Genomic DNA, 14,488 nt, shown 5'->3' on the forward strand with positions numbered 1-14,488 from the left:
GAGAGAAAAAAACCGGAGGAAGAATGCATCGCCAGAAGCCCCACTTGTTTGCCTCCTTGCAGCAATCGCAATCAGTCCCAGGAAAAGGCCTTGATACTCGAGCACCCCGGGTTCATTTATGGACTAAGCTGATACAAAAGGAAAGGCACCTTTTTATGTTGTCAAAATGAACAGATGTCCAAAAATACAGCCACTTGCAGCCCGAGCTCTGGCAACTGCGGCCTAATTGCACTTATATTTCTTATTCATTGGTGGGATATGTGTCGGTGCAGGCTCGATGGGCCGAAATGGCCTCTATCTGCACTGTGGGGATTCTGTGGATTGTCCAGTTTAAATTACATGGCTGCTCTTAGCGTTGTCGCTTTGGTGAATAAAACCTAAATCAGAGCACCGAGATCTGTTAGCATCACCGACTTGACATCTATGCAAATTAATGGAAACATTGGCCCAGATTTTCCCCGCAGCAGCAAGATCGGTGATGTAACTGCCTGGCATGCTGATAAGCTCCTTCGTATTTTCCTGCAAATCTAATTAGAATACGCTGCAGTGAAGATGGCGGAAGATTGGGAGCGGCGAGGACATTTTATTCCCAGTGATTCGCCAAATATATAAACAGAGCGCCACGGTGAAGACTGGCATTAATGCGATACCGAGTTACGGCACTCAGCAAGAGTGCTGCTTCCACCGGGCAGATTTCTTCTCAGTGGGATTGGGCGGCCAGCTCCAGTTTAGACAATGCTGGTAAATCGTCACAAATTTGAGCGCGGAGATTTCAAGGGTGTGCTGAGCCTGTTCTCCAGCCTCAGACTGGCCAGTGTTTAATCTTGATATCTAGGTCCTGAAGCTCCATCTATGTGGCCAAAGACAAAAAACCTTGGACATCCCTGAACTAGAGAATGAGTGATCAAAGGAGCACAATTTTATACAGAAGTTAATTCCAGTCCTAATATACTCAACAAAATACTTGGTTATTTTTACAGCCATCAGTAAAATGCTGAAGGTTACAGCTAAAACATTAACTTTCCTTTCAGATGCTGATCAGCAGTTCCAGCACTCTATTTGTTTCCTTTCCAAGATTTCAGCATTTTCTTTCTAGCTGCACAAATTAAATATGTTTACCACATTCTCTCCTCTCCATATGGTTGTACAGCTACAATCTGTCAATGCCACTGTCCTCTCCACCCGAACACAGAAGCACACATTCAAGGTATGTCACATCCCAAGAAAAATGTGAAGGCGGTGATGACACAACCAATCGTAGAACGACACAGCGCAGGAGGCCGTTCGGCCCATCGCACCTGTGCCGGCTCTGTGAAGGAGCTCTCCAATTAGCACCACTCCCCCTGCTCTTCCCTCATTGCTCGAAAAGTGTTTTCCCATCTAGTATTTAGCCAAATGCTTTCAGAAAGTTACTATTGAATCTGCGTTCGCCACCCTTTCAGGCAGCACGTTCCAGATCATAACTCGCGGGGTAAATTTTTTATCCCCTCCTGTTCTTTTGCCACTTACCTTAAATCTATTCTAGTAAATCTCCTCTGCACCCTTCCTAAGGACTTGACATCCTACCTAAAGTGTGGTGCCCAGAATTGGACACAATACTCCAGCTAGGGTCTAACCAGCGCTTTATAAAGGTTTAGTAGAACGTCCTTGCTCCTGTACACTCTATGCCTCTTTTTATAAAGCCATGGGTCCCGCACGACTTTTTAAATAGCCTTCTCAACTTGTCCTGCCACCAAAGACTTGTGAAGGTGCACCCCCCACGGTCTCCCTGTTCCTTCACCCTCTTGAAATTTGGACCAATTCATTTTATTGCCCCTCCCTTTTTCTTCTTACAAAAATGAATTGCTCCTGTGTTAAATTTCAGCTGTCGTGTGTCTGCCCAGTCAGAGTATCAAAGCCTTTCTCCCCACTCTGTCCCCTACCTCCCACCCAATCAAAATCAAAATCAAAAGGGCACCTCAAATCCCAGGCACTCTCAGGTTTTGCTAATAATCTCTGGTGTCGAACCTTCTCGAATGCCTTCTGGAAGTCCATATAGGTAACATCCATAGATGCTCCCTTATTAGTGACCGCCTCAAAACTAGGATTAGTCAGGCATGACTTGCCCTTAAGCCATGCTGGCTCTCTCTGATGAGCTCACACTTGCTCAAGTGCTCAGTCACTCTGTCCCCAATGACAGATTCTGCAGCTTTCCTACAACGGACGTTATCTGGTTTCGCTCTCCCACCACTCTTAAATAATGGGAGTGATGTTCGCAATTTTCCAATCGAACAAGCACAATTCTCAATTCAAGAGAGCCTTGAAAGATTATAACTAATGTATAGATACTTACACAAATGTAGTAGGTACCTATACATTAATAGTTGAAAGATCTTACAGGCACTTCCTGTCAACCTTGGTGCTTCCACTGGTTGGGGAGGCCTGTGGGGGGCGGGGGGAAAGAGGCCTGTGGGGGGGGGGTGGAGAGGCCTGTGGGAGGGTGGAGAGGCCTGTGGGGGGGGGGGGGAGGCCTGTGGGGGGGGGGGGGAGAAGAGGCCTGTGGGGGGGGGAGAAGAGGCCTGTGGGGGGGGGAGAAGAGGCCTGTGGGGGGGGGGAGAGAGGCCTGTGGGGGGGTGGAGAGGCCTGTGGGGGGGTGGAGAGGCCTGTGGGGGGGGGGGGGGAAAGAGGCCTGTGGGGGGGGGGGAAAGAGGCCTGTGGGGGGGGGGGGGAAGAGGCCTGTGGGGGGGGGGGGGGGAAGAGGCCTGTGGGGGGGGAGAGAAAGGCCTGTGGGGGGGAGAGAAAGGCCTGTGGGGGGGGGGGAGAAAGGCCTTTGGGGGGGGGGGGGAGAGAGGCCTGTGGGGGGGGGGGGAGAGGCCTGTGGGGGGGGGAGAGGCCTGTGGGGGGGGGGGAAAAGAGGCCTGTGGGGGGGGGGAAAGAGGCCTGTGGGGGGGGGGGAAAAGAGGCCTGTGGGGGGGGGGAAAAGAGGCCTGTGGGGGGGGGGGGGAAAGAGGCCTGTGGGGGGGGGGGAAAGAGGCCTGTGGGGTGTGGGGGTGTATTTAGTGAGACAAGTTTACATAGGCAGCTTATCATCATCATAGAATTATACAGCACAGGAGGCCATTTGGCCCATCATACCTATGCAGGCTCTTTAGTAGAGGTATCCAGTTATCCCACGCCCCTGTTCTTTCCCTTCAAGTATTTATCAAATTCTCTTCTGAAAGTTACTATTGAATCTGCTTCTACCACCCTTTCAGACAGCGCGTTCCAGATCATAACAACTCGCTGTGTTAAAAAATATTTCCTCCTGTCGCCTCTGGTTCTTTTGCCAATCACCTTAAACCGGTGTCCTCTGGTTACCGGCCCCTCTGCCACTGGAAACAGTTTCTCCTTATTTACTCCACCAAAACCATTCATGATTTTGAACACCTCTATCAAATCTCCTCTTAACCGTCTCTGCTCTAAGGAGCACAACCCCAGCTTCTCCACAAAACTGAAATCTCTCATCCCTGGTACCATTCTAGCAAATGCAAAATGTGGAAATCTGAAATAAAAACAGAAAATGCTGGAGACACTCAGCAGGTCAGGCAGCATCTGTGGCGAGAGAAACAGAGTTAATGCTTCAGGTCGACGACCCTTCGTCAGAACTTGCAGATCATTCGAGCAAATCTCTTCCGCACCCGCTCCAAGGCCTTGACATCCTTCCGAAAGTGCGGTGCCCAGAATTGAACACAATACACCAGCTGAGGTCTAACCAGTGTTTTATAACGATTTAGCAGAACTTCCTTGCTTTTGTACTTTATTTCTCTATTAATGAAGTCAAGGATCCCGTATGCTTTTTTAAAAACCAGCCTTCTCAACTTGCCCTGCCACCATCAAAGTTTATAAATGTGGAGATAGGAATCTAAAGACACAATATGATCAAATCATATTGTATCTTTACTTTTAGATTCCAATCAATTTAAAAATGGGGGACTAAATTGCATCTGCACACCCTGGTCCAATTATTCCCCCCACCTATGCTCTAAATGCACTTCACCTGAAGGCTACACACAAGTCTTCTCTCAACATGCGTCAGCTGTGACTCAGTGGGTCGCACTCTCACCCCAGAATCAGAAGGTTGTGGATTCAAGCCCCACTCCAGAGACTTGAACACAAAAATCCAGGCTGACACTCTAGTGAGGGAGTGCTGCACTGTCGGAGGTGCCGTCTTTTGGGTGAGGCGTTAAACCGAGGCCCCGTCTGCCATCTCAGGTGGACGCAAAAAGATCCCGTGGCACTATTTCGAAGAGGAGCAGGGGAGCCCTGGGGCCAATATTTCTACTTCAACCAACATCAGAAAATAAATGATCTGGTCATTGTCACACTGCTGTTTGTGGGAGCTTGCTGCGCGCAAATTCGCGGCCGGTTTTCCTACATTACAACAGTGACTACACTTCAAAAAAAAACAGTACTTCAAGTGAGTGGACAAAAATTGGGCAGATGGAGTATAATGTGGGAAAATGTGAGGTTATCTAACTTTGGTAGGAAAAATAAAAAAGCAAATTATTTTTTTAAATGGAGACTACATAATGCTGTGGTACAGAGGGATCTGGGGTCCTCGTACATGAAACACTAAAAGTTAGCATGCAGGTGCAGCAAGTAATTCAGAAGACAAATGGAATGTTGGCCTTTATTGCAAGGGGGTTGGAGTATAAATGTAGGAAAGTCTTGCTACAACTGTACAGGGAACTGGTGAGACCACACCTGGAGTACTGCGTGCAGTTTTAGTCTCCTTATTTAAGGAGGGATATACAGGAAACTTTCGATTTACCTGCACCTAAATAACCGGAAATCTCAGTTAACCGGCAAAATTCAGGAGTAGGTTCAGGTAACTTTTATTACTTGCCTTCCTCCATCTGTTGCTGTGCAAGGGTGTGGCTGCAGCTGTTGCTAAGCTACAGAGACGCTTGGAACTTGTGGCCATTGTTCTGCACTTGTTGCTAAGCAACAGGGTTTGTTGCTTTATACGGAGCTGTCAGCTCTCCGTATCTTTTACTATAGCGTTCGGTTATCCGGAATTTTTGATGAACCGGCACCACGTCGGTCCCGGATAAAAAAAAAAGCTTCCTGTACTTGCATTGGAGGCAGTTCAGAGAAGGTTCACTAGGCTGATTCCTGAGATGAAGGGGTTGTCTTATGAGGAAAGGTTGAGCAGGTTGGGCCTATACTCATTGGAGTTTAGAAGAATGAGAGGTGATCTTATTGAAACGTATAAGATTCTAAAGGGGCTTGACAGAGTAGATGCAGAGAGGATGTTCCCCCTCATGGGGGAATCTAGAACTAGGGGGCATAGTTTCAGAATAAAGTGTCGCCCATTTAAAACAGAGATGAGGAGGAATTTCTTCCCACAGAGGGTCGTGAATCTTTGGAATTCTCTACCCCCGAGAGCTGTGGAGGCTGAACCAGTGAATATATTCACGGCGGAGATTGACAGATATTTGAGCTACAGGGGAGTCGAGGGTTATGGGGAGCGGGTGGGAAAGTGGAGTTGAGGCCAAGATCAGATCAGCCATGATCTTATTGAATGGTAGGGAAGGCTCGAGGGGCCGAATGGCCGACCGCTGGCTCCTAATTCTTATGGGCTGTAAAGCGCTTTGGGATATATTTAAACATAGAAGATAGGAGCAGGAGTAGGAGTAAGCCATTCGGCCCCTCGAGCCTGCTCCGCCATTCAATGCGATCATGGCTGATCATCCAAACTCAGTACCCTGTCCCTGCTTTCTCCCCATATCCCTTGATCTCTTTAGCCTTAAGAAATATATCCAACTCCTTCTTGAATATATTTAATGAATTGGCCTCAACTGCCTTCTGTGGTAGAGAATTCCACAGGTTCACCACTCTCTGGGTGAAGAAATTCCTCCTCATCTCTGTCCTAAATGGCTTACCCCTTATCTTTAGACTGTGACCCCTGGTTCTGGACTCCCCCGCCATTGGGAACATCCTCCCTGCATCTAGTCTGTCTAGTCCTGTTAGAATTTTATGAGTTTCAATGAGATCCCCTCTTATTCTTCTAAACTCCAGCGAGTATAAGCCCACAATCTCTCCTCATACGTCATTCCTGCCATCCCATGTATCAGCCTGGTGAATCTTCACTGCACTCCCTCCATGGCAAGAACATCCTTCCTCAGATAAGGCGACCAAACCTGCACACAATACTCAAGGTGTGGTCTCACCAAGGCCCTGTGCAACTGCAGCAAGACATCCTTGCTCCTGTACTCAAACCCTCTCGCTATGAAGGCCAACATACCATTTGCCTTCTTAACCGCCTGCTGCACCTGCATGCTTACCTTCAGCGACTGGTGCACAAGGACACCCAGGTCTCGTTGCACTTCCCCTTCTCCCAATCTATTGCCATTCAGGTAATAACCTGCCTTCCTGTTTTTGCCACCAAAGTGGATAACCTCGCACTTATCCACATTATACGACACCTGCCATACATCTGCCCAATCACCCAACCTGTCCAAATGATACTGGAGTTTCTCGGCATCCTGCTCACAGCACACACACACACCCAGCTTTGTGTCATCTGCAAACTTGGAGATATTACATCTAGTTCCCTCGTCTAGATCATTAATATATATTGTGAATAGGTGGGGTCCTAGAACCGATCCCTGCGGTCACTGCCTGCCACTCGGAAAAAGAGCAATTTATTCCAACTCTTTGCTTCCTGTCTGCCAACCAGTTCTCTATCCAAGTCAATACCTTGCCCCCAATCCCATGTGCCTTAATTTTACACGCCAATCTCTTATGCGGGACCTTATCGAAAGCCTTCTGAAAGTCCAAATACACCACATCCACTGGTTCTCCCTTATCTATTCTACCAGTTACATCCTCAAAAAATTCCAGTAGATTAGTCAAGCACGATTTACCTTTTGTAAATCCATGTTGACTTTGTCCGATCCTGTCACTGTTCTCCAAGTGCTCTGCTATTACATCTTTTATAATGGACTCTAGCATTTTCCCCAATACCGAGGTCAGGCTTACCTGTTTTCTCTCTACCACCTTTTTTGAACAGTGGGGTAACATTAGCTACCCTCCAATCCATGGGTACTGTTCCAGAGTCTATCGAATTTTGGAAGAATTTAAGGAGATAGATTTCTAGACACAAAAGGCGTCAAAGGATATGGGGAGAGAGCAGGAATATGGTATCGAGATAGAGGATCAGCCATGATTATATTGAATGGCAGAGCAGGCTCGAAGGGCCGACTCCTGCTCCTATATTTCTATGTTCCATGTCCTGAGGTGGTGAAAGCCGCGGTAGAAATGCAAGTTATTTCTTTAGATGATCACACGTGCAAACTGGCTCAAGGGCCAAACGGGGCCGGTGAGGAATTATGGATCACGTTGTGCGGGGTGAATGCAGGCACACGTGTGGGGGTGTGAGAGAGCGCGGGGTGGGGAAAGGGCCTCCTGCTATTCCCAGCTACAGAGGGAGGGGGAAGGAGGCCCTGCCGGTTGATGCCTGTCCCGGCTCCTTGTGTGAAACTCGACCAGAACTTCCAGCAAGGCCTTCCGGCCGAGCTCAAGGGCCGGTGCGCGCTGTCCACTGGACCATTGCTAGCGCTCGGTGTGGAGTTATCTTGCTCACCCTCCCTCCCGGGGTATCTCTCGCCTCACTCACCCACTCCGGCCTGTTTCCGACAGAAGATCAGGTCGGGATGATGCTTCGCCATCTCGCCGCCCAACCGCCGCCGGAAGCGCCATCCGCTCGACCTGTGACCCCATTAAAAAAAAAACTCCAATTCAACGTTAAGAGAGAGAGCGGGAGGGGGAAATAATATCCGATTAGATTTCGAAGAATAATCTGTAAAAAAAAAATTAGAAATACAATCTTAAAAGTGAGGTATAGCACAAGGAGGCGGGACACCGGGCGGACGTCACATCCCGTGGCAGGACCTAGAAGTGTAAAAGAAAAATACAATGTCCAAGCTAAAAGCTGCACAAGATATGCGTGTCGATTTTTTGAAATAAATTGTGAGATTACGTTCTAAGATGGTGATTTTATTTATTTTTTATTGGAGAGGAAAGGTTTTTTTTAAAGCCGCGGTGGCGCCTCAGCGGATAGGACCCGGCGACGGCTATTTAAGGCCGGCTGTGTGACGTCACGGGCAGGCGGCATCTTTGTCAGTGAACAAAATGGCGGCGCGCGTCCTGAGTGTCCGCGGACTGCAGGTAAAAGAGCGCGGCCCGAGTGGCGATTAACCCCGAGGGGACGGAGCAGACTCGGCCAGGAGCCGTACCCTCATGCCGAGCACCAGCCGGAGGCAGCGCCCCGAATTCTCTTTCGCCCCTTTTTTAAATGGCAGCAATCGGTCACCGCGCATCCCCTTTTAACAGCCCCGTGTCACAGCCGCCGAATTTCCATGGCAACCGCTTCAGCGGCCCTTGTTGTCCGGTTTGGGATTTCGGTTTTTGAAGGTTTTTTCTTTGTTGGAGTGGCTTAAAGTTTCAAATAAAAAAATAAAGGTTTTTTTTTTAAGTGGTGGTGATGGTGGGAGTCCAAGGGCACTGGGATGCTCCGGAGGGCCAAGGTGACAGCAAGGTGACAGCAAGGTTACCCCAGTCCTGGCTCTGTTCGGGCACAAATGGAGTCAGTAATCAGCCGGGCACAGCACCAGTTATCAAGCGTGTGTGAAATAAAAACCGGGGGGTGGGGAAATACTCAGCAGGTCTGGCAGTATCTGTGGCGAGAGAAAACGGAGTTAACGTTTCAGGTCGATGACCTTTGGTCAGAACTGGAAGAAGTTAGAGATGTAACTGAGATGTGAGTTCCAGTTCAAGAACATGTTTTCGTCAGCACCCCCCTCCCCACCACCAAATTTGCTCCAGTTTCTTCAACAAGAAGCGGAGTAATGGTCAGAGTAAAACTGCAAGTGCTGACATGCGTGACTGCAAATCCATCAACATAGGAAACGACACGTTCATGTTTTGTTTGCCCTTTATCAGAAGCGAAAAGAAAGACTTGCCTTTCTCCAGCATTTCACAACCTCAGCACGTCCCAAAGCGCTTTACAGTCAATGAAGTACTTTTTGAAGTGTAGTCACTGTTGTAATGTAGGAAATGTGGCAGCCAATTTGCGCACAGCAAGCTCCAACTAACAGCCATGTGATAATGACCAGATAATCTGTTTTCTCAGGTGTTGGTTGAGAGATAAATATTGGCCAGGACACTGCGGATAACTCCTGTGCTCTTCTTCAAAATAGTGCCGTGGGATCTTTTACGTCCACCTGAGAGGGAAGATGGGGCCTCGGTTTAACGTCTCATCCAAAAGACGGCACATTAGAAACATAGAAGATAGGAGTAGGCCATTCGGCCCCTCGAGCCTGCTCCGCCATTCAATGAGATCATGGCTGATCATCCAAACTCGGTACCCTGTCCCTGCTTTCTCCCCATATCCCTTGATCCCTTTAGCCTTAAGAAATATATCCAACTCCTTCTTGAATATATTTAATGAATTGGCCTCAACTGCCTTCTGTGGTAGAGAATTCCACAGGTTCACCACTCTCTGGGTGAAGAAATTCCTCCTCATCTCTGTCCTAAATGGCTTACCCCTTATCCTTAGACTGTGACCCCTGGTTCTGGACTCCCCGGCCATCGGGAACATCCTTCCTGCATCTAGTCTGTCTAGTCCTGTTAGAATTTTATAAGTTTCAATAAGATCACGTCTCATTCTTCTAAACTCCAGCAAGTATAAGCCCAATCTCCCCTCATACGTCATTCCTGCCATCCCAGGTATCAGTCTGGTGAATCTTTGCTGCACTCTCTCCATGGCAAGAACATCCTCCCTCAGATAAGGCGACCAAAACTGCACACAATACTCAAGGTGTGGTCTCACCAAGGCCCTGTACAACTGCAGCAAGACATCCTTGTTCCTGTACTCGAACCCTCTCGCTGCGAAGGCCAACATACCATTTGCCGCTTTAACCGCCTGCTGCACCTGCATGCTTACCTTCAGCGACTGGTGCACAAGGACACCCAGGTCTCGTTGCAGTTCCCCTTCTCCCAATCTACTGCCGTTCAGATAATAATCTGCCTTCTTGTTTTTGACACCAAAGTGGATAACCTCACATTTATCCACATTGGGCAGATGCATGGCAGATGCAGTATAATCACCCAACCTGTCCAAATCATAGTGGAGTTTCTCGGCATCCTCTTCGCAGCACACATGCCCGACCAGCTTTGTGTCGTCTGCAAACTTGGAGATATTACATCTCGTTCCCTCGTCCAAATCATTAATATATATTGTGAATAACTGGGGTCCTAGGACCGATCCCTGTGGTACCCCAGTAGTCACTGCCTGCCACTTGGAAAAAGAGCAATTTATTCCAACTCTTTGCTTCCTCTCTGCCAACCTCCAGCAATGCAGCACTCCCTCAGTACTGCACTGGGAGTGTTAGCCTAGATTTTTGTGCTCAAGTCTCTGGAGTGGGACTTTAACCCACAACCTTCTGACTCAGGCGAGGGTGCTACCCACTAAGTCACAGTTGACCACCAGGAAGCGATGCCACGATTGTCCAATCTGTCAAAGGTGTTGTGCAGAGCAGATAGAGTCCCTGGTATGCAATGGCTTTCCCTGTGTAAAACTCATCAATCTTTTTAAAGGTTTGATTAACTGCAGAATATTTTGTCTGCATTTTGCAGTAGCGTAATGAGTATTAAGGCGCTTTGGCTAGGTGCAATACTATCCATGTTGATCGTATGGTTTTTGTTTCTTTATGGAGTTGTACCAAACTTTTACTTGCTTTCTACCCCCACCCATTGATTTCAAGTTCAAATGAGATCGGGGATTATGGGGGAGGAAGAACGCCCTCGCGTTCTATTGGAGTGCCTTTTAAGATGCACTTGGTACAACTTGTCAACAAGAAAGCCTAAAGCCCACAGTATTAACCTACAACCTGATTAGTACTTTATCACTGGAGTGCAGAACTCTTACCATCAGCAAAGGGTGTTTGACTAAATGCCAGGGTATTGCTTTACAAATGTAATGTGTGACTTACATTGTAGTAGAGAAAGTTGGCAAAGTTCCAAAGTGGGCACAAGACTGAAAATGAGCAACTAAGGTGATACCAAGGACAGTGCAAGGTTGTTTTCTTGCTCTCGCTCTCGGGGCCCCCCCTCCCCACTACAGTGTTACAGGTTGAGAAGGCAGGAACAGCTTGCAGCTCAGACTCACTTTTCAAAATTGGGTACGTTTCCCCGAACTTTGACAAAAATGATTGTCAAATGTCAATCATCTGAGTGGATGGTGATGATCATGGAGTATGGATCACAGATGAGACCATATCTTCTGCTTGGCTGGCTCAGACTGGGCGTTAAACAGGGTGCTGTGCGTAATTTCATTTTAATCTATATACTACACATTATTAAGGCTTGAGAGTTTCACTTTAATTTGATTTTTTTCGACTTGGTTTCTCTGTTGGAAATATTTTTTAATTAGTTCCTGGAATGTGGGTGTCGCCAGCAACGAGCATTAATTTCCCTTGAGAAGGTGGCAGTGAGCCATCGCCTTGAACCGCTGCAGCCCGTGTGGTGAAGGTACTCCCACAGTGCTGTTAGGGAGGAAGTTCCAGGATTTTGGCCCAGCGACGATGAAGGATCGGCGATATACTTCCAAGTCAGGCTGGTGTGTGACTTGGAGGTGATGGTGTTCCCATGTGCCTGCTGCCCTTGTCCTCCTCGGAGGTAGAGGTCGTGGATTTGGGAGATGCTGTGGAAGAAGCCTTGGTGTGTTGCTGCAGTGCAATCCAAATATATACATTTATTTATAAACTGTTTCAAATGTGGAAGCTGGCTGGCCCCAGTTATACAAAAATGTGCTTTGAAAGGTTAGGTGTTCAGTCAGTATCAATGTCGTTTTACATTTATTTATTCCAGGAAGTTGTCCTTGTTTCAGAACCTGTTTACAGGGACAGTTCTGGGCATCCCTCTGTCCTTGGTATGCCTCATTGCTGATGAAACGGTTCCACTAACACTGGGCACCCTCTGACTCCTTGCTGAGGGAATGGTTCCACCAGCGTTGAGCCCCCTCTGACTCCTTGCTGAGGGAATGGTTCCACCAGCGTTGAGCCCCCTCTGACTCCTTGCTGAGGGAATGGTTCCACCAGCATTGAGCCTCCTCTGACTCCTTGCTGAGGGAATGGTTCCACCAGCGTTGAGCCCTCTCTGACTCCTTGCTGAGGGAATGTTTCCACCAGCATTGAGCCCCCTCTGACTCCTTGTGCTCCATCAACCCTGGACATCCACTGTGACTCATTGATGGGGAGTTGTTTCCACCAGTGCTGAGCACACTCTGTCATCTTGCCTAATTGTGTCAGCCAAGATACTGAGCGTTGTATTGCTGTTTGATGAGGCAGCATCAAAATCCTGTCCCCTCGCATCCGCAGGTGTACTTGTCAGCTGGGCTTGCTCGATTGTGCCTATTGTATTCATTCTCAGGATGTGGCTGTCGCTGACCAGGCTGGCACTTGTTGCCCATCCCTAGTTGCCCTGCGAAGGTGTCGGTGGACCTGACTAGCTTGCTAGGGTTGGGTGGGACTGGAGTCACATATAGGCCAGACTGGGTAAGGACGGGAGGTTTTCTTCTGAGCCAGTTGGGATTTTACAACAATCCGATGGCTTGGTAGTCACTCTAATGCCAGCTTTTAATTTCCAGATTTTTTAAACTGAATTCAAATTGTCAAATGACCATGGTGGGATTGAGCACATTCTCTGCAATAGTCAAGGCCTCTAGTCCAATAAGATAACCAGTATTCCAACATACTGCTGCTTAGGAGCAGGAACCCTGGCTGATTTCCACCCCCCCCCCCCACCCCCTCACACCTTAGCCCAGAGGTGCTGATCCTAATTGTAGCTCCTAATGCTGCCTCACTGACCGCAGTTAATTCACAGCAGATGGGGGATTGAAAGTGGTGACATTTTCTGGGTCTCTGGAACTAAATTTGAATTTAGTTTTAAAAAATCTGGAAATTAAAAGCTGGCATTAGAGTGACTACCAAGCCATCAGATTGTTGTAAAATCCCAACTGGCTCACTCATGCCCTTTAGGGAAGAAAACCTCCCGTCCTTACCCAGTCTCTGGCCTATATGTGACTCCAGTCCCACCCCACCCTAGCAAGCTAGTCAGATCCACCGACATGGACAAACTCACTGAGGCATTGCAAAGGCACGGAGAACATTTTAACCTGCAAAAGACGAGCGTTCACCAAAAGTTTTCATGGGTTGGTTACTTGGTGTGCAGCCTGCACACTCAAGCGGGCAGTATGCCAACACTGAATGCTTGTACAGTTCCCACCACTTGGACCATCTCTGTGTATCCCAGACAGCCGCCTCTATCGGGCAAATGGTGCTAGCTATTTACAATTACCATAGCTGTCGATTACAAAGGTGCGGCATCACCCGCATAAAGGGCATCACCCGCATAAGTGCGCTGACTATTTCGAGCAGTTCAGCAGCTGTTCACATCTCTCGGTTACCTGTCATTGAAAGTCGTCGCTCACCCCGCGTCACACCTCCAGCAGTGATGGCCTGTCCTGGACTCCCTGCCGGACGCACCGAACCCGCCACTGGCTGCGTTCAGCTGTTCCAATCCTTCTCCAGGTGGAAGAGATGCTCTTTCCCAGGGCAGGCTCCCTTTACCAGAAGAACAATCTCCCCATCGGGATCCTCCTTTTAAACCGGTTCCAAATTGCACCCTCTAACGGGGCCGGGAGCCAGGATTTGTGGTAAAATTCCAGTCTGTGGAGAAACTCCGGACCAACCAGTTATAGGGCTGTGGTGATTCCGGCCTCTCTATCTTAATCCCCAGCATTCCGGGGTTGGTTCAGGTGCCTGACGCGAGGATTCTGGTTGTGTCCGTGCTTTTTTTATAAAAAGAAAAATGTTTTGGCTACACTGGCAGCCGTATATAGCGGGCCAATTGTGGTGACACTAATGCACCTGTTTTAAGCGCTGGGGATAGCAGTGCAGCCTAATATTTGTAAAGAACAGAGAAAAATACATCTTTAAATTGCTATTTTCTAGGTCTGCACGTTTTCCAAGAATTAGGTTTTCTGAGATGGAAAGCGGCTTTGGAAGAAGATCCTTTTAACTCCTGTGACCTCTGACCGTTCAACCAAAAGTTTCTAAACCACGAGACTACAAAGAATATTATTTAGCACTTTAACAAGTGGTAGCTTGTCCTGCGTGCTGTTATTTAAACAAACTATTTTGAACATTTAATGTTGTACACCGAGCCGATAGGTATGGCACTGCTGCATTCTGTACATATTTTCATTACCAGCACCTTTTAGAATGATGCAGCACGGAGGAGGCCATTCGGCCTGTCGTGCCTGTGCCGGCTCTCAGAGCGAGCTCTCCAATTAGTCACACCCCCCCCCCCCCCCCCCCCTCCCTGCTCGTTTCCCATAGTCCTGCAAATTTTTACTTTAAGTATTTATCCAATTCACCTTTTGAAAGTTACTATTGAATCTGCT

The 14,488-nt window shown here is 48.1% G+C and overlaps 2 protein-coding genes across 2 annotated transcripts in view; one reads left to right on the top strand and one right to left on the bottom strand.

Moving 5' to 3' along the window:
- The window catches only part of phf5a (PHD finger protein 5A), a 48,281-nt gene extending 40,541 nt beyond the window's left edge, over window positions 1-7,740 (bottom strand). The window contains exon 1 of the mRNA XM_085969544.1: window positions 7,640-7,740. Within this exon, the coding sequence (XP_085825670.1) occupies window positions 7,640-7,691 (52 nt within the window). The 5' untranslated portion in view covers window positions 7,692-7,740. The remainder of the gene's footprint in view (window positions 1-7,639) is intronic.
- A 356-nt stretch (window positions 7,741-8,096) lies between these two features.
- Window positions 8,097-14,488, top strand: part of aco2 (aconitase 2, mitochondrial) — a 71,178-nt gene continuing 64,786 nt past the window's right edge. Inside the window, exon 1 of the mRNA XM_085969539.1 lies at window positions 8,097-8,190. Within this exon, the coding sequence (XP_085825665.1) occupies window positions 8,155-8,190 (36 nt within the window). The 5' untranslated portion in view covers window positions 8,097-8,154. The remainder of the gene's footprint in view (window positions 8,191-14,488) is intronic.

The sequence above is a fragment of the Somniosus microcephalus genome, chromosome 28, assembly GCF_052327205.1.
Source record: "Somniosus microcephalus isolate GS21.2 chromosome 28, FLI_Smic_1.0, whole genome shotgun sequence".
Taxonomy (NCBI): domain Eukaryota; kingdom Metazoa; phylum Chordata; class Chondrichthyes; order Squaliformes; family Somniosidae; genus Somniosus; species Somniosus microcephalus.